The sequence below is a fragment of the Apiospora phragmitis genome, assembly GCF_038363925.1.
Source record: "Apiospora phragmitis strain CBS 135458 chromosome Unknown utg000013l:1.0-2965645.0:1.0-2969333.0, whole genome shotgun sequence".
In the NCBI taxonomy this organism is placed as follows: Eukaryota; Fungi; Ascomycota; class Sordariomycetes; order Amphisphaeriales; family Apiosporaceae; genus Apiospora; species Apiospora phragmitis.
In genome coordinates, this window is record NW_027117413.1 from 506,146 (window position 1) to 525,748 (window position 19,603).

Consider the following 19,603-nt stretch of genomic DNA (forward strand, 5'->3'; position numbering starts at 1 on the left):
AATTACTAAAAATAGTTGGACCACGAATGAAAAAGGTAAAAACTAGATTCGATATTTTGATCAATATATTAGGTCTCGTACGAAAGGTCGTTATCGCCTCTTAATCCTAGACGGCTACGAAAGCTATTACTCGATAGCTTTCGAGCTCTATTATAAAAAGAACTCGATTATTATATTTTATATACCTTCTTATTTATTATATAAGCTTTAACCTTTTAATATTAATTATTTTCATATATTAAAAAAAGTATACGGGAAAGAAATTAAATGTTTTATACAGGCGTATATTACCTATATTTTAAAGGAGGACTTCTTATTAGCGTTTTTAAAAGCGTTTTAAGCGATTTTCACCGTTTCGAATATACGAGGAGGCTTTCGAAAAATAGGACTTATCCGTACAATCCGGAATATATTATTTCATAATTAGATATAAAGCTACGTATTTTAATACTTCCGGGGACGTTTTTCGGCTTATTTATTCTTTAAGAATTAAAAACTTTAAATAACCCGATTAAAGCTTAATTTTAAACCGAATACGTTCGAAACCGTATCGTATAGTATTAAAATAATTCTCCGATATTTATTTTAATTAGTTTTAATTAAATCGTAAAAGTTATAACGTATATTATATACCGAGTTATTTTTTTAAAAGGTAAAAACGCGATACTTCGAAAGGTAAATAAAATGCTTAGCCGGCGCCGCCGTACGAAAAAAAAACGGCTATAAAATAGAGGATCACTTCGTATATAAGCTAGAGAAGACTTATAGTTTTAAAGGGATATTAATAGATAGTTATAAAACGAATCGCGTTAGAGGAGTAATCGTATAAGAACGTTTAGGACACGTTTATAACGCTATAGAATTTACGGAGAGCCCGGGTATAATACGCGTACTTATTAAAATAATATAAAAGTATCTAGAGATAAGGATTCCGATTAATTTTAATATATTAAATACGTTATAGTAAAATTAATTTATATTTTATTAAAAAGGGTGTAAAAGAATGGGACATTCGCTTGTGTAGGATATTCGCTTGTGGGATATATTAACGAGATTAATAATTAGTTTAGTTATAAAACGAATATAATAATTATTAAACTTATTAAAATAAAAAAAATACTAGTTATAAACTCCCTTAATTAAAAATAAGCTTTTATAGTCGAATATAATAACACTTTAAGCCGAGCCTTGCCTCTTTTTATTATATTTAAAGGTTAATAGGTCTAGTAGTAATAATTTCCGGAGGAGGAGGACTCGCTAACGGATGCTATAGAGGATTAAGTCTTTACGGCATCCCCTAAAGGCTGCACTAATAAAGAACTGGCCTTAGTATAGCTAAATGAGGTCTTTATCCTTTATATAAAGCTTAAAAACGAGGACTAGTGGCGGCTTATCATCTTAAATAGTCACGCTAGCCACGTAAACGAGAACTTTATTATAACGTATTTAAAATATAAGATATAACTTCTCTTCTTTTTAACATACTCGTCGCACCTATTATAACCCCTAGATCTTAATCTTTTTAATATATTAAAGGATATTTACTACTAAAAAATAACCCTATACTATATAAGGCTTAATAATATAAATATAAATAAAAAAGACTTTTTTTAATATTACGAATTAATTAAAAGGTTTACTTTTTAACTATATATAATAACTAGCGGCTAAGCCGTAACTAATATATTTCCTCGCGATATTAATAAGCCCTTTAATAACTAAAACCGGAGGATAAAAAACTAAATAAAAATAGAACTATTTAAGCCTCCCCCCGACGTTTTTAATAAATAATTCTCCTTTATAGCGTTATTAATATTTATAATTAATTACTAAATTAAAAAGTTAGCGGATACGTTTAGTAATAATAATATTATTTTCGATAGTATAACGCGCTAAGTTTTATTTTAAAAGTTTTAAAAAAGTTTAAATATTTTAAACGGCTAGATCGGCTAATTAAAATACGAGAAGTTAGTTTTAAAAAATAATTTAAAAAAAGAAAGAGGTAAAAAAAAGAAAAAAGTAATACTTAACTTTAATTAAAAATTTACGTATATACGAGATATTATAGTAATTAAAAGGGAAATAAATAGCGTTATATTAAAACCTTAAACTATTACTCTTTTATTATTAACGCCGGAAGCCGTTATAATTAAATTTAACTCTAAATTTAAAATTAAAAATATTATAAAAGCGTTTCGAAATTAAAACGGTATTTTTAAGATTTTATATTAATTTTTAATTAAATTATTCGTATTATTATTATATAATATTATTATTAGTTTTTAAGGTCGCCGTTATATAGGGTGACCGTAGTACCGTCAGCTGGCTTAGATACGAGCAGGGCCGCGGCTAGGAAATAGTCCCTTTAAGCCCTAAATAACTTAACGACTAGTAGACACCTATCCGGGAATCGCCTACACTTACTAGCTCCGGTATATACGTTAGATTAAAGCCCTAGCCCGTAATAGGGATATTTAGCTTAATGGCACCTATAAGAGGCTGCTATCCCGTAAGCTCGAAAAGGGGCTTAACACTTTAAACGCTTAGTTAACTAGATTAAAGTAAGAGAGAGATCGTTTATAAGTCGAATTAAATAAAACACGTAAGCTTAAACCTTGTCGAGTAATTAAAGACCTTAATCGTGCTTTTATTATAATATAAGATATAATAATAGTTAAGGATAAAATAGTAGGCTAGTAGCATAACCTTTAAAATAAATTAAAGGAAGATAAAGCGATCTAAATTATTAGCTTAAATTCGAAAAGCGATTTTAATATTACTAGCTATATTAAAATTAAAATTCGTTAAAGTTATAATTTTCCGATTTCTTTTTAAATAGTTATTAGTAAAATAAACTTAAGTTGCGATGTGGTTTAATATTAAGTTTAGGTGGCTGCTTATGTGGTAGGACGGCTAAATGGTTAGGGTGCTTAATACATATTGAGAGAGTCGTTGCGTTTCACCATCTCCAGCAACCCCTTACATCTGGTATCGAGTCTGTTGGGAATTTGCTTGGTCATTCTCTGTAGGCCTGCCTCCCCTAACGGTATGAAGGGGACAGCCATTGCGTAGTCATGGTTCCGATGGATTTCGTCCGCGTACCCATGAATAACCAAAGGCAGTGGCGATTCCGCTGCAAGTGCGATTTTGAAGGTCATAGCCGACTGCGAACGATAGAACTCCGGTATGTCCAGCATTTGTCTAAATAGATCATCCAAGTTGTCTGGTATCGCATCAAGTCGGCAACGCATGTCCGCTATGTCGTCATCGTATTGTGCCCCTTCCAACAGGGATCGGACCACGAGAACGACCCAGAGGAAGACACCTTGTGCTCTCAACATGACTTGATCCGCTATATCGGAGTACCTAACGTCGGTATCCTTGAGCCTGCTGAACTGGGCGTCCGCATCCAACTTGTCGTATACATACTGGCGGATGTCGCCCTTGGTGAGATTTTCTAGTTTGATGTGCCAGTCGGCATTGTCATCCTCCCCAAATACATGTCTGAATGCGGCCCAAGGTCGACTCGACACACAGATCTTGATGTTAGGGTAAGAAACAAGTTTCTGAACCAAGTCAACAAGACCTTGCGTGTTGCCTTTGTACTCATCCAGCCCATCGATGAAGAAACAGAACTTGGCTTCCAACTTCTGATCCATCAAGAAATTGAACACCTTCAGTAGTGTCGATCGCGTCCAAGTTTGTAATCGCGGATGTTCGGTGAGGATCGCTGATGCACTCAAATCACTTTTGATGCTGCTGGCGAGTTCTTCGGGGCACGCCCTGAGTATGTCAAAGAGCAAAGCTCGGACGAGCCCTTCTTCAGACTTTTGGAGTTCATCTCCAGCAGCCCAGAAGAAGTAGCTCGCCATGACCAGCCTCTCCGTACCACTCCAGGCCTTCAGGTACTTCCGTGTCGATCCATGGTGCCAGCGAAACTTCATCAATGTCGATTTGCCCGAGCCTGCCTTCCCTGTACGAAGGTTACGTTCCTTGAACGAAGCCATTCAACATACTTGTGTGGCTTCTTCCCCCTGATATGTCTGTGTCGCTCAAGATCCACTTAAACGTGTTGGCGTGTGCAGTTGAGATGGCATCGTGGCGAGATTCAAAACGCGGGTAGTGTAGACTTTCAATAAGGCCTTGATACCAAGCAGTGGTTTTCGCTTCCTCGCTATAGTCGCCAACAGTGGTCACGAGTGCCCCTGATTTCTCAGAAAAGCCTTCTGGATACGCTTGGAGAGACTTCAGGACTTGGAGTACGTCCGCCTCCAAACTTTCAAGGCGACGACTATTTCCATGTGAAGAGTTTTGTTCACTCGCCTCATTCTGGCATCTTTCTGGGCCACTGCTGACTGATTGCCCCTATAAATCGATTATTATCAATGGTGTACATTATAATATTGTGGCTATATTGACTTACAGCATGAGGAATTGAATTTGCACAACCAGCTGTTGTTGCAATCGCTGCAACCGTTTATCCAGGTCGTTGATTTTGCCCTGGCTCCATGTTTCTCTCAAGGCCCCCTTGAAGCTGTCCCATCCCTTGTTCTTGCCTCCGCCCCTCAACTTCTTGATAGCCGCAAGAATATCGTTCGCCACATTGTTGCATTCAACGCAAAGTACTCGGAGTTGATCAGGGTACGTGGGCAACGAGACAAGCTGTGTGTTGTGATGGGTGATCTGAGTCGCAATGGTCTCCAAAGCGCGGCTGTTGTCACTGGCACCTGCTGCTGATTTGTAGATAGCCCAGGAATCTGAGACCAGTTTGCAGCTAAATTCCACGAATGTGAGGATGTTAGTTGCAAGACTAAATGCTGATAGGGGATCCATGCTTGCACTAGATCAACGCCGTTCGTTGTTGACAAGCACTAGAGAGCCACAAGATGGGATGAATTGAGACATCTGGGGACGAGAGGGCAAGACCCCGCATTAGGCTATCAACCGCATCACTCTATGATAGGGAGGCAACCACTACACCATCATCTCCGGATCATCCTTCTTCCTCATGCAAGAACGCGATTTCTTTGACCAATCAGGGGCGAGTACTGTTCGTCCTTGGTATACCTGATCGAAGGTCTCACTCCCGAGCACCCACACGTCGCTCAAGTCTAGATGTTGTCATATTTAAAGTGTATATTTCTCCATTTATGTATTTACACTGACATAAAGAAATGAGGGTGTTGAAAATTGTCCCTCAACCATGCCCGCTCTGCACGGTCTGCCTAGTACGCGTCACTGGTGCCAAGAACATACGAGAATAGACGGAAGGGCCTGCATTCTAGCAATCAAACGTGACGACGTTGTATGGTGTTGTAGCTCAGCTCAGAAATGTGATGAGAGAGGAAAGGAAGTAGTACATCCCCCACTAGCACTGGGCTGGGCAATGATGTGCTAGTGGTGGGGCCCAACACTGCCCATTCTTCCCGTTGACTCCGTTCGGTCCGTTGACTCGGACCTGTCCATTGAGCAAGGATTTCCCAAACAACTCGCGCAGGCGATACCGCGGCGACGACGTATGAAAGTGGGTGATGCCACGCGCGTAGGCCTCGAAATTAGCTTGATACTCCGGGGCGTCGGCCAGCGTGGCCCTGACGCGGTGATAGACGGCGATGCCCTCGTCCGCGAGGGCGCGCTGGGCCGTGATAACGTCGACGCCGTCCTTCTCGGCGCGCATGTCGATGTAGTTGCCCTGCTCGCCGGCCAGCAGCTCCTTGTAGAAGGAGATGACGTCGTTGACGATGTTGGTGAAGACGATGACGTCGGGCACGGCCTGCACGTAGCGGCCGAAGCCCTCGGCGTGCTTGCGGGCCCGGTCCGAGGGCCGCGCCAGGGCCAGCAGCGCGTACATGGGCGACAGGCCCGTCTTGAAGCGCAGCCAGTCCGGGAAGCGGTCGGCCTGGGCATGGACCGCGGCGTCCCGCGTCGCGTGCTCGATGCCGATGCCGTTGACAAAGTCGTAGCAGGCCACGAGGATCATGTTGGCGACGAGCGGGTCGAAGTGGTCCCAGAGCTGCGGCGCGAGCTCGCGCACGAACCAGTCGAGCAGGGGGTCGCCGAAGGGCCGGCCCGTGGCCAGGTTGCGCTGCAAGTCACGGATCACGCCGGGCTTGTGCTCGAGGATGTCCTCGGCGTGGAAGAACATGAGGGTCAGCAGGGCGTACACGACCTGGTACTCGAACCCCTGCGCGTGGGCGAAGTCGGCCGCCACGAAGCACGAGTAGTCAAGCTGGTTCTTGGCGGTGATGGCGCCCATGTGGTCGCGGAGGCTGCTCGACGCCAGCCGCGACACGACCTCGGTCCGCAGCTTGTCGATGCTCGTCAACGTCAGGGCATCCGCATCTATGCTTCGGCCCGCGTCAACCCATGTACAAAGTACGACAGGGTGTCACGGATCCTGGCATTATCGGCCTGTATATTCCCCCGTTAGCAAACCTGAGCAGGAAGGTTAGGTTTTTCCGTTGGGAAAGAACAAGGAATTCAGCGTCATGTCGGGAAAGCCCTACCTCGCACAGTTTCGATGCCATGTTGACTGAAGTTTGTGGCCTTTGGTAAGAAGCTGTGTGCCATGTTCAAGAGCAAGCGCCTTGAACATATAGACGAAGGCATAGAGTTGTCTATCAAGGAACCATGGACGAGTTGCCGGCGGGATTGAACCAATAGCAAGGAGGAACGGGCTTGTAACCAATAGTAAGGGGCCAGCTGCAAGGGATCTGCCGCCAAAGATCTCTGGTAATACCAAGAATCAGCGGTAAAGGATCTGTAGTAAGCAAACAAAAGCTCGTAAACAACGACAAGAAACCTATATGGCGTCGCTTACCAACCCGATGTGGTCGCACGAATATAGCAATGCAAGTGTATAATCATTGACGGTACTTTCGGAACTTGGTACGAAGGAGTCCGTACTATTCACCCCTTTCCCACTGCATGCCAATCCGGGTGATGTCTTTGCACTTGATTCAGGGAGTCTCCGCATGCTGCGTTGAGTACAACAAGGTAGGTAAGCTATGAGACGTGTTGCGAGATATGTAATGGTCCATCAGCGTTTTTAAGCCTGCCCTGTCCCTACATATTGAAGACAGAAATTACGTACTGCATGTTTGTGTATTGATTCGAGGAGAATTTATAACAACGAATAATGTCAAACGTACTTGATGAAATCCTCCCAAAAAATACAATTGCAGGGGTCTGATAAGGGGTCCCCCCAGTAGGGAGAATGCCACTGCAGCCGAACCACCAGCCCAAGAACCAACTCACTGGCATGTCCCAGATCCGATGCTGCCATGTCACGAAGGAGAAAAAGGAAGCCGAAAAACAGTGGAATGGAGGAGTGGCTGGATCAATAGTACAGTGATAGCAACGCTGTAGTATTCCTTTGGTAATGAGGAATTATCCAACGCAATACCATACGATGACTGACTCGTGCAAACCCTAATGGCAACTACAGAAATATAACAGGGCGTACGGATAACGCTCCGGTCCCTGTTTAGGGTCTAGTCAGGTCCTTTTCTGACAACCCCACCGTCCCCGGCTCGGATTTCGGATTACATTCCCTCCTCGTATTGATCGACAGTCTGTGATTAGAACCCAGGCCAGAACTGAACCTTCCAGATCTGATCGGCTGTTGTCCGTCTTCTAGCGGTAACAGGGGGGTCCATCTATCGGATGACAGGTGCAGCATGCACACTTCGGCCTGATCTATGCCCCTTTCTATGTATGGTAACTAACACAGGTAACGCAATGCATACGAAAGAACGGCCGAGTTCCCTGTCTCATGCAAGAAACAGGGCGGGGTATGTGTCAGCACTGAGTTTTTCAAAGTGACAGGCCGTTCTTGGACATGCAGGCAGTTGAGAAAAGAGAAAGACGATGTCTGGATGTGGAGAGTCGCAAGCAAGGCATACGAAGATCTTGACCCAAGCGACCTACATATTTGAAGGAGTGCTCCATAATAACTAAACCAAGTGGCTGGGTTGCCCCCAGCTTCTGCCCCGAGTTGCATTCCCCAATTGACAGCCGTTGCTACATGCTTACGGAGTACTTTAGTATGTATTGACAGAGCACGCCAATGTCGTGATCGAATTGACTAAATAAAATGATTTGAAGTTCTTTCCTGGAGATATTGCCTACTTACTCAACAAAAAACTGCATGGTAGTGGCACAGTACATGTCAAGGTTGCGGTGAGATCCTTGTTACACCTTGGCATTCTCCAAGCCTTCGGGAGCTTGGGGGGATGATGGGGGTGATGGGGTCTTCTATTTTGTTTTATCCTTGTTGCTTACTACATGTGCCATTCACCCTGCACCCTTTGCATTTGCGCACACCGACCGCAAGCCGATCAGGCTTTGGCGGCAGGCTTCGGTTGGTTGAGGATCACATCGATGACCTTGTGGTCGTCGTAGGTCGCCACGGTGCGCTCGCAAAGCGACGCGATACGCTCCTTGGACTGAAGGCCGTCGGGGCAGATGAGCCAGATGACGTTAGTCATGAAGGAGCGCCGGTACTCGGTCATAACCTCGGGGTCGTTGTGGCGGTCGAACTTGGGCCCGCCCAGCCGGTGCAGGGTATCAAGGTAGTGGTCGAGGATCTCCATCTCGTGCGCGCGGCGGTCCGCGATACTCAGCATCGCCGTCATGTGGTACACGATGTCGTGGAAGCACGAGCCGAAGTGGAACGCCGACCAGTCCAGGAACCCGATCTCGCCCGTCGCCGTGAAGTAGGTGTTGCCGATGTGCGTGTCGCCGTGCAGCAGCGTCCGGAAGCGCGGGTTGCGCTCGGCGTAGTACCGGTCCACCGCCTCGTTGCAGCGCTTCCCGTCCATCAGGTACTCGGGCAGCTTGGGGCGCCCCGGCTGTCGCACCACATCGTCCCACGACCGGACCATGAAGGTCATTGCTGGGTCGTAGTTATTCCAGATCCCTGTCGGGGCGTTGCATTAGCCTGAACCAAGGCAAAGGAAGAAGCCGAGAAAACGAAAAGGCCCTCACGAAAAGGCCCTCCTCGGCCTCCAATAGATCCCCCCAGAAACAGGAAAAGAATGAAGGGCAATGGAACAAATCGAATCAAAACAAGAAGATGGTGTCTTTTCTTACATGGATGGTCTTCCTGACTCTGGCCCCAGTACTTCGCATGAAGGCCGGCCAGCTGCTCGACTCCATTCATGACCTTCGCGACGGCGTACGAGGCGACCTCGGCCGCGAACGTGCATCCCTCCTTGGTCAGGTCGTTCATGATGGCGATGCCCTGCGTCTCACCGACGCCCGACCACCAGCCCTTGGGGAAGATCATGTGGTCCACATGCGGCGCGATCCGGGAGAAGAACTCGGCCTCGCGCTGCGCCAGGCTGACCGTCCACGGCTGGGCTGCGATCATCTTGGGGTCAAAGACGCCCTTGATGCAGATGTCGGTCGGCCTCTCGCTTCCGTCGCCCTCATCCTTGTAGGTAATGGCGTAGAACAGCTTGCTGGCCGTCCCCCAGATGTTGCGTGTGTTCTCGATCGCTTTGACCTTTTGTTTAAGTTTGGAACCCAGCCATTCGGGGTTTATATGCTCGGGGAGAGTGGGGAGCACCTCTCCAGGTTGCTTTGCTTCCGTACCAGCCATGATGTGATTTCGCGTTCTGTTTCCTTCTTCCCTAAAGGTAGGAAAATGCGGTATTATGTCAAGGTGCAAGAGGCCACGCCCGAAGCCTGGGCTTGGCAGCAAGTCCCGATGCTCTTATATACACCTCCCACGCCGACTGTGCCGTCAAAGCCACGTGGACCAATAGTTATAACGACACTGATAATCGTTAGTACTTGTGGTGCAAGATGACCCTTGAAACACTGGATCTCAGTGACCGTCTTTTGGCAAATCAGGTTGAGTTCTTCCTGGCTGTTGCTGAGCATTACCGGTAATGGTGCTTGGGTCAAAGTCTTGAATTTCCGGGCACTGCTATCGGCAGCGCATGAACATCGGGAGCGGGAGCTGCACTCTTACGAGACTAGCCGTGAATACATATGGTGAACGCCCAGGGATGTTTCTCCGGAATGAAGAAGATCCACAGGGATGTTCCTCCGGATGCAAGGCGCTGCTCAACCGCTTGTACGTATGCAGAATAGGCGAGAGGGGCAATAGCGAGAGGAGCAATGCTTATGGAGACGAGGCAGGAATAACCGATAGTCACGGTCAGTGTAGGGGCTCACATTGGGGTATAAGAACGCGCTCTTGGTCTGCCGTCTTGCTATGTTAAACTGCCGGAAGACTTGGTGGGATTGGCAGACCGGCCACGCGTGCCAATTTGAGTCCCATATGAGAGTCATCATGCAGACATCCAGCGAACGATCTCGGCTTTGTAACAAAATATGCATATGAAATGATGCGCTGCACGAGAGATGGAGCTGCAGCGGTCCCCGGCCCCCGGCCCCACCAAGCGACAAGGGTGTAAATCGACAGCCGAGGACCCCGATGCCCTAGAATTGACTCCCCGGCCGACAAATACACACGATGAAGGGTGAGGTCAACAATAAACAAGTAAGGAACGTAAGGAAAACTTAATATATGGCTTACCGTCCGCGATGTAAAGTTTTGGCAAATGTAAGCGAAAGCTTTTCCACTCTGCCAAGAAATGTCGCCTTTCGGGTTCTCACGGTGGTGGGTCGGTTCACATACATACGGACATACGGCGCAGCACATACGATAACAGGAATGAATTTCCCGCTCCCCTCCAACTCATTTCCACCCTTGAACTTCCATCCTATCAAGAGCTGCGTGAACGTCTAAGAAGCCCAATGTATTCCATGGATATGGGAAAGTTTATCATCCCGGGGAAGTACTTACCCAGCTACCCCCTTCACGGCGAACGCGCTGCTCAAGCGGATACTGCATGCTGTGGTCTGACCAACTGGGCATGCATCACTTGCGACTTGCTTGCCTTTATCCTTGAAACTATCCCATGCTGGCCCGCGAGTCTCTCATTGCAATCGGGTAAGGATCGTCTCAACGGTCGCGGGCCGCCAATGGGAAACGATTCCAGCAAATGCACGAGACATGGATGGTGTCTCCTGTCATTTCACTTGGCGTACCGTTCAGATGGTGACATGATATGCTCACCCAGAGTCCTAGCCGAACTCCATTGGCCCAAGCATTGGGTTCTGCACCGGGGTCCGGGCTTCCCTCCCGGAACGCCTCATGATGGACCCAGCAAACGAATTCGCTTCCCGCGGTGGACGAATCCGATGACTTTAATGGGGAACCCATGTCGTACAGTACGCGCTAGGAAGCGGCAGCCAGCATTGATCAGGATACGCCTCTGCTGCTGCTGCTGCTTATTACCTCCAAGGTAGTATTAGTCCTTCCCTGGTTAAAAAAAAATACCAGTTTCCGAGACGGCAGTCAAAGTAAGATGCTTGGGTTTCCTATACCTGACTCGCTCATGGCATCACTACATATCGACACGTTATTCAATAAACATGCAGATGGTTAAGAAGGCCTGATGACGCTCACACTTGCTACATACTGCTTCTTGTTTCGACACATCATCTCACAATACACTGTTGCACATGCAACTGTGACCCCTTTTGCCGCCTGTGGAGGTGTTAGCGGCTTCTAGGCCTTGAGGGTTCCATACTATTATTTGCTGCCTTTCGTTTTTCGTCCCTTCTATTCGCAGCCATGACCGCCAGAGATAACACCAGCATGGCGGCTGACCCTATAATGCCTGAGGGGCTGGGTAAGACGCTGATGGTGGTGACTATCGTGATGACCATAGTGTCCAGCATTGTTGTCGCTGTGCGGCTCTACGTGCGCAAGTTATACGATTCTTTCGCCGTGGACGATTGGATGATGCTTGCTGGCTGGGTGAGTAAACCCCTTTCATAATTAAGTTATTCCGTATTATTCGTGTTCTCAAGACTAACTCCCACGGGCACAGATTCTCAACATCGCCCACAATGCCTCGGTTATTGTCCTCGCCACCTACGGAATGGGAGCGCACGACTACGAGCTCACGGCCGGGATGGGGCATAAGATCTCGATGTGGACCATCATCTGGCAGTTCATCTACGTGCTGGACGGGGCCCTGATCAAGTCGAGTATCGTCGTGACGATGCTGCGGCTCGCCAACAGGAGGGAGTACAAGATCATCCTCTGGACGCTGTTCGGCCTGACCTGGGCCACCTGGCAGATCTCGTGGCCCGTCGCCATCTTCCAGTGCAAGCCCGTGTCGGCCGCGTGGACGGGCGTCGGCGACTGCAAGTCGGGCCAGAAGGTGATCCTACAGGTCTCGTACTTCGTCTCGGCCGTCAACATCTTCACCGACCTCGCGACCGCGCTGACGCCGATCCTGCTGCTGCGCCACCTGCAGATGCCGGCCCGGACCAAGTACCTGACCATGGCCATCCTGTCGCTCGGTGTCTTTGCGTCCGTCGCCACCACCATCCGCATCAGCTACACCTGGGCCTACACGGCCAAGTCGGAGCAGATCTACAACATCGGCAAGATCGTGCTGCTGACCGTGCTCGAGTGTGACCTCGGCCTCATCGCGGGATCGCTGCCCATGCTGCGCCGCCTCTTCCCCAGCCTCAACGGGTCCCAGGCCAAGTCGACCAACAACGTCAACTCGGCGATCCCGGGGCGCTCGGGCGACGTCACGCTCGTCACCATCGGCGGCGGGCGCCGGGGCAAGGGCTACAAGCTGGAGAAGTCGCAGCACCGGAGCAACCTCAGCGCGACCGACGGGCACTTCCACGACCAAAGGGTGGCCGAGAATAATGGCAACGGCGACAACACGACGGACACGACGGACAACTCGGTCGACAATGACGGCCAGGAGTCCACCCGCCGCATGATCCACGTCACCCGCGAGGTCGAGCAGAGCAGCATCACGGAGGGCGGTTCCGACGGCGTCGAGCGCGCCGAACAGAGCCATCAAAGCCATATCGACTATCCCGACAACCGCTTCCAGCATGCCGCGGGCGCCGGCCGTGGCAGCCCTAGGGCATTCTGAGTCTAGATCAGCCATGGGAAAGTGATCGATGGTGCATGCCGGCATGAATAACATGGAACGTGCGATGCTGCTCTGTACGAGCCCATGTATTTGTCACATACGAGGTTCTCTAGCCTATTGTATCATATTCTCAGGATTTGAAAAGCTTTGAAATTTCATTATAAGAACGAAGGTTTCTCTACATGTATCTAATGAAATCAGCGGCAGAAGCTCATAAGAGCTAGCCCTGAATGTATATATTGCATATAAATTTCTGCCAGCCAAAAATCAGCGACGTTCTACCGTCAGCCTCTAGTATGTAGTTACATCAGGAATACCGAAAGATGGTGTAGTATCGCCCACATTCTAGCCACGATAAGGGCGGGCATCAGACCTGTTCGTCCAGAACGACTGGTATCTGGCGATCCTGGTAAAGCGTACGTATTCTAATCAAAGCTTGTGCCATGTTCCTTCTGTCTGATTCTGTCTCTCGTCGTCGGGGATTTGGCCCTACAGGGTCGTTATTAGACGATCAAAGAAGCCGATGGAATAGTAAACTTAATCCGCCAGGCCCGGCTAAGAGTTCCACAAGCGGCTCGCCATTTATTAATCCCTCCTATTTGAATAGGCTCATTGCCAAAGTATCTTTTTATGTATGGAGTAGCTGGGGCTGATACTTATTTTGCGTGATTAAATGTCCACACTAAGCCGGAACAGCACAGCCGGCGGCCCCGGGCAGTCCCCCCCCCCCCCCTGTTCCTCCCTATTAGTTGCTGCAGAGGGGGAACCGTACCGAATGGAGCAACACCCTTCCAGTCAGTCACATATCCCTTGCTTAGCAGGTGGGGGCATTCTATGTGGGTAGTCAGATCTTCATCGCATCGTTGCCAGTCACACCTATTGGTATATCAACCCAGCTGTCTGGGTGACACCCAGTTGCTGTGTCACACAGCAGCATTATGTTAGACTAATTTGATTATCTAATCACTTTCTTTACTTCGCCGACAACTTCCATCTACCAGAGCCTGGATTTCTACACACGTTCCAAACAATCCTTCTCATAATTGGGATCTCATTGTTTATGTCATCCAATCATGCCACACCGAATAATGATTATCTCCTCTGGCTGAATGCGTTCTTCAATTAGGGGTTTTGGTAGAGAAAGTCTGCGAGCGTGGTGCCCATCCAAAGTATGTTATGTATCGGTTGAGCTCAAAGCCAACAGCATCCTCCTCAAGGCGTCGTATGGACCTTGGGTCTGGCTCAAACCTGTTCAGGTTGATTGGATTGTTTAGGTCTGTGACTAAAAGAATGCATTCTAGATATCCCACATGTCTACAGTATTTCCTTGGACATAGTGAGTACCGAGTTCGTTCAAATGCAGCCAAAGCAACTGGATGAATAATTTTCAGGCTTCTCGTTTAGTGTTAGATTCATTCCAATATAACGTAACACTAATTTCTGTTTCTAGTAACTGCCGTATAACCGCTGTGACCTCGTTTGTTTATAAACATGACAAAGGACCAAGTTCCCCCATGGACTGAGAGCTGGCATGAAGCAGCTTCACAGACCGTCCAGCCTGATACTGGGTCTGGAAGGCAACCCTCAAGTAAGTATGCATATTTCTGCCTATCTTCTAGGGTACCCATAAAAATTCGATGCGGGTAATGTGATCGGTATGTGAGATTCTTGTGATCTGCTTTCTATTCTACGACTCCCTCGCCCCGCCCCACATGTCCTACAGGTGTGTTTTCTTAAACACCTTTTCAACTGCAGAATCTTTTCCTCCCCTTTCCTTCTTCATCCATCTTCCTCTCTCCCCCACTTCTTCATGCATCTTCTTCCTCCATATAGTAACCTGTGGAGGGTCATCGAGAGACTATGGGTGCAAGCTGTTTGATTTTATCAAGATCCAGACCTCTGATGGGGTGGCGCAATGCGTACGTACTTACCTGAGGGACCTAGATACCGACCAGATACCTTCATAGGGAATGGAAAGTAGGCCATCTCATTGTCTCTAGCAAAGAAACATTAGTTGATTGATCGTGGGAATACATTTCATTGCTATATTCAAGGTTGTCAAAAGCCAAACATGCAATTATATTGTTTTGAACGGCTGTAACGAATAGTCATACGTACACACCTGTCTCACCTGTTTGGTTTCAAGACAATAACTTGATCTTTGCAATGTACTACCTGCTCCTGTTGGGACTGCAAGCCACAATCGTTGTAACAAATGCTGTAGACACTGAAGATCTTGAAATCTCCATCAGGGCTCTTATTTCGATTGGCACTCCCAGCAATTCCCACAGAGAGGACGCGATTGCATAATAGCCATGGAATAACACACCCAAGACCGCGTCCCGTGCCCGGAAGACTGACCCGATCTACTTCCTTGAAGTCTCTGATGTCACAGATGTCGCTAATCACCATTGCCAGAAATTTAGAGCAATAGGATGATGGGCCGAGATATACCGGTCGACATCTGGTGATTATGTATGAGGGGGCGTGACCTACTGGCAATCGTCTATGTGTAAGCGCTCACGGGTGTCTGCACTGCTCTTGACCATTAATACATTATCCTTGACTGTGAGACCATATTCCGCTGGTTTGCTCTCCAGTCCTGCCCTTGTGAGCTTCTGTTGCTCTTGTGGGTTGTCGATGTCAACCAGTTTGGCGGCGTTGGTCAGGTTGACTCCAGCTGCGAGCAGCTGCTTGACAATTCACCAGTTGTCCGACATCCCCTCAGTTGGTCTGCCCCATATCCTTTCTCAATTGGGTCAACTAGTGTCTGGCCAGGGTTTCCCGCATACCCGGGTCAAGCACTTTAGCGTAGTGGTTGTATATGTTCGTTGGGCCACCCCACGCCTTTGTTCCTGGATTTAGTCAGTCTATGAGTGTAGTGCCAGGTCTGCGGCTTTTGACAATGAAAGATCGCGTTGGTCAAGGAAGTGGGGCTAAGTCCCGGCATTTTTCGGAGATCTTTCGGCTATATCCGCTGGTTTCCCTGTCGCGGTCCGGATGCGCCTGAGAAAGCCGTACAAGCTAAGCTGTAGCTCAGAAACAGCTGGCACTCGATCAAAGACTGGCCTCTGGACTATGTCTCGTCTTGCTGTCAGCCAAACGTGCTCGAGGTGGCTCAAATAAGTGGATATAGCACCATGCGGCTTACACGCTATGCCGACCGCCCACAAAGCTAACCTTGTGCTTGTGCGTCCAACTGTCCAGTCAAGCAACGCATCCCTGCGCCACGACCCCATTACCCCACGCTGTCACGAGAGAGACCATTCCGTAGATAGCCATTAACCCCCCCAAAACAGCCAGCCCTTCCGTCCGTCAGTAGTCCTAACACCCAGCTCCATTCACACACATGTACTGTACCTCCAGCCAAAGCCAGGCCAGCGTACTGTACTCCGCCTCACCCCACCCCGCCCTCCAATATATTGCCACACAACCGCCGAGTCTTTCAACAATCACGGCCTTGTGGTCTAGTGGGTAAGTTACCATCGCAACTATTCACTTATTCCGTGCAATGCAGCTAACAGTGCTTCGAGGATGATTCGTCCTTCGGGATACACCTTCGGTTTGACACTGAAATGGACGAGGCCCCGGGTTCGAATCCCGGCAAGGCCCAGAGCCCTGCCTCAGCTCACATATTATCACATATCGTTTTGCAGATATCGCGAAGTGCCATTTTGTGCAGGTGCTCACGGCTTAGTCAGGGCGAGCTTAAAAAGGACGCTAGCACGGCCGCTGCGGTAGACCGTGCGCTCACTCTAAATCGAGGTTATGCTATCAATTCCAGGGCACGGCTTGCAACCTCTCTTTTTCTTTGGCTTAAGTAATTAACCTAGGTGCTGCCGATGACTGATTGTATGGCTGGCTCACTGCTTGGCACGCACATGTTGCAATTCATTTCTCTCGTCCAGCTTGGCTTGCATTGGATTAGGTATTTTTGGGGATCGCATCTGTCTTTTCACGTTCATTACTTGGTGTTATTGTGACTTGCGATGATTCATGATTGCATTGCTGCGTGAGGAAACAGCATGCTGCACGAATCCAGTTTGCATCTGTACTGGCGGCGCAAACAAACAACCTGAAGGTCATTCATTGCGAACAGTCTCGCCCAAAGGGGATGGTATTGCCAGTCCACAACGAACCATCTTACCCAATGAGAAGCTAAACGTTGGTCCTTTCTCGCAGCCGTGGATCTTCCCGACCGACTGGGAAGAATCTCGTGAGATAGTCCTCCTTGGGCAGCTCTACACCAATACGGCGCTCCTTCGTCTGCACGATCTCTTTCCATATGGGTCGGAGCGGCTTGGGGTAGTCGTTCAGCTCCATCAGGCACGAGAATTGTGTTTGGGGAATCGTGGCACGGATTTGCCCGTCCTTCCACTGGGCGTACTCGACGCTGCATGTCCGATCCAGGTCGAGATGCTGTTCGCCCCACTCTTCGCTGAGGTTCATGCCGTCGACAAGATCTTCCAGGTCCACCAGCCGTTGCGTCTCCAGCAGAGACTGAACGAGATACTCCGGCTTGGGATAGGGAAGGCCCATCCAGCTCGTCTCGCAGTGTGACTCGTCGCAGTCGAGAAGTCAGTCCGTGGTGGGCACAAGGAAGAAGACAAAGTGGACGCCCTTAAGGTGGAACCGCGGAAACGTATGCGTGAGGTTCATCGGATATGGCTCATTCACGGGCCATGGCTCGTACAACTCAGACAGGGGCTCCGAGGAGAAGAGCTCTGCAGCGCATTGGAGCTGGGTATCCGGTACGCACAGCTCCCAGACCTTTGATATAGTTAGTAAACCCATCTGCCGGGAAAAGCATAGACTCACCATGGGGATTCGTCTGGCACCGTAGTATCCAAAAGGGTGAGTGCCGACAATGCAGGAAGGTAACGTATGTATTGAATGGGCTGTCCGTACGAACGGGGGTTCCGGGTTTAATCGGGGTTATATTGCTATATTCTTATTATTTATATCTATTTTTAGTGCGAGCTACGAGGGGTATCGTATACCCCTTTTTATGAAATAAAAAGGGGTTTATATGCGTAGGTATATAGCACTTTTTTAAAATAATATAAAAAACTTTAGTTTTTACTATTTTAATATTAGTAGTTTTTATTTTAATAATAGATTTAGCTAGCTCTTTTTTTTAAAACGAGTCTTTTTTTTATAAGGGTTTTATACGAATAGGTTACGATAATTTAGTATTCGGTGCTTATTTAAGCCATATAAATAATGCTATATTTTTCTAATATTAATTTTATTAAATAGTAAGTCTTTTTAATTAATTATTTTAATTATTTAAAAGTAGTAATAGTAATAAATACGCCGTTATATATCGAGATATGTTATACCTCGTTAAGGAAAAAAATATCTCTTTTTCTTTTTTTTTTTTTCTTTTTTTTTACTCGCCATGAGTCTAGTTTCTCGACGTACGTTTTTATGCGTACGGTTAACCTATTAATTAATATTAGTTATTTAAGGGCTTTATTTAGAGATTTTTTAGTGAATGTATTTATAGGATTATTTTAGCCGTCGACTTAATAAATTTCCGAGATTTCTTTTTTTTTATATAATTTTCGAAATAATATAATATTAATTATTAGTTTTTTCGTTTATTATTCCTAGTTTAATTAAGTATTTATAAAGTGATCTCGAGTTTATATAAAAGATTATTAATACTTTTTAAAATTCGAAGCTTTATATAAATTTTTTAAGCGTGATATTAAGTACGATATTATTATTAATATTAAGAATTATATTATATAGTTTATTAATTAGTATATTTCGAATAATTCTTTTATATTTTATTAAGTTTTAATAAATAATATTACTTTATATTTTAAATTAATCCTTTATATAATGTACTTTATAGTCTAATTTCCTACACGGTTTAATTTCTTACTTTTTTATATTTTCGCGTAACGCTTTATTTTTACCGCGTTCTTTTATTATATTACTATAGTCGGCTTTTAAAAATAAAGTAACGTTATTTTAACGTTATAAGCGCTTTAAAACGACTTAAAATTAAGTATATAACGTGCGGTTAAAATATACGATCTTTTATAAAAAACCTTTTTTAATCGTCGGCGCGATATAACTTTAAGATTTAATATTCGATTATTAATATAAAAGCTTATTATTATTAAAGAGGAAATAATTATAAGGTATATAAATAATTACATTCGCGATCGTTTCTTCCTTATATAAGTAGCGTCGAAGATATAGCGAATCGATTACTCGGTTAACGCGACGCGAGACGCGTCGGCGTTAATTAGGCCTCGAGCTTTATACGATAATAACTAGACCTCTAGACGCGTTTTAATCGAAGAATTAATTAAAAAGTTTTTTATAAAGATCTCGACGCGTATCGCGCGTAGTTTACCTTTATATTATAATACGTTTAAACTAATTATTATATTATAAAATAAAAGCTTCGAAAATAACTAAACGATTATTTCTATTTAATTCTACGCTTTAAGTGCTACCCCGCGGGGGACTAACCCGCCGATCGTAATACTATACCCCTTCTTTAAAGGCATGCCTTTATACTTAAGGCGATAAACTCTTAATAACCGTATACTTTACTTTAATTTAATATAAAAAAACCCTAAGGCTTTTATATAAAG

At 46.4% G+C, this 19,603-nt stretch overlaps 5 protein-coding genes across 5 annotated transcripts; 1 reads left to right on the forward strand and 4 right to left on the reverse strand.

Annotated features, from left to right (window-relative positions):
- Nucleotides 1-2,930: 2,930 nt before the first annotated feature.
- PG994_013909 (uncharacterized protein) lies at nt 2,931-4,833 on the reverse strand (the record flags this gene model as incomplete). Its single annotated transcript, XM_066865318.1, has 3 exons — nt 2,931-3,973; nt 4,017-4,291; nt 4,424-4,833. 3 exons carry the CDS (start codon nt 4,831-4,833, stop codon nt 2,931-2,933), a joined length of 1,728 nt encoding a protein of 575 aa, XP_066708447.1.
- A 535-nt stretch (nt 4,834-5,368) lies between these two features.
- On the reverse strand, nt 5,369-6,527 carry PG994_013910 (terpenoid synthase; the record flags this gene model as incomplete). The annotated part of the gene is made up of 2 exons (XM_066865319.1): nt 5,369-6,347; nt 6,514-6,527. The coding sequence occupies 2 exons, from the start codon at nt 6,525-6,527 to the stop codon at nt 5,369-5,371; spliced, it is 993 nt and encodes a 330-aa protein (XP_066708448.1).
- A 1,812-nt stretch (nt 6,528-8,339) lies between these two features.
- PG994_013911 (uncharacterized protein) lies at nt 8,340-9,604 on the reverse strand (the record flags this gene model as incomplete). Its single annotated transcript, XM_066865320.1, has 2 exons — nt 8,340-8,920; nt 9,094-9,604. 2 exons carry the CDS (start codon nt 9,602-9,604, stop codon nt 8,340-8,342), a joined length of 1,092 nt encoding a protein of 363 aa, XP_066708449.1.
- Nucleotides 9,605-11,653: 2,049 nt separating this feature from the next.
- On the forward strand, nt 11,654-12,986 carry PG994_013912 (uncharacterized protein; the record flags this gene model as incomplete). Its single annotated transcript, XM_066865321.1, has 2 exons — nt 11,654-11,839; nt 11,913-12,986. 2 exons carry the CDS (start codon nt 11,654-11,656, stop codon nt 12,984-12,986), a joined length of 1,260 nt encoding a protein of 419 aa, XP_066708450.1.
- Nucleotides 12,987-17,144: 4,158 nt separating this feature from the next.
- PG994_013913 (uncharacterized protein) lies at nt 17,145-17,525 on the reverse strand (the record flags this gene model as incomplete). Its single annotated transcript, XM_066865322.1, has 1 exon — nt 17,145-17,525. The coding sequence occupies one exon, from the start codon at nt 17,523-17,525 to the stop codon at nt 17,145-17,147; it is 381 nt and encodes a 126-aa protein (XP_066708451.1).
- Between the last annotated feature and the right edge of the window lie 2,078 nt (nt 17,526-19,603).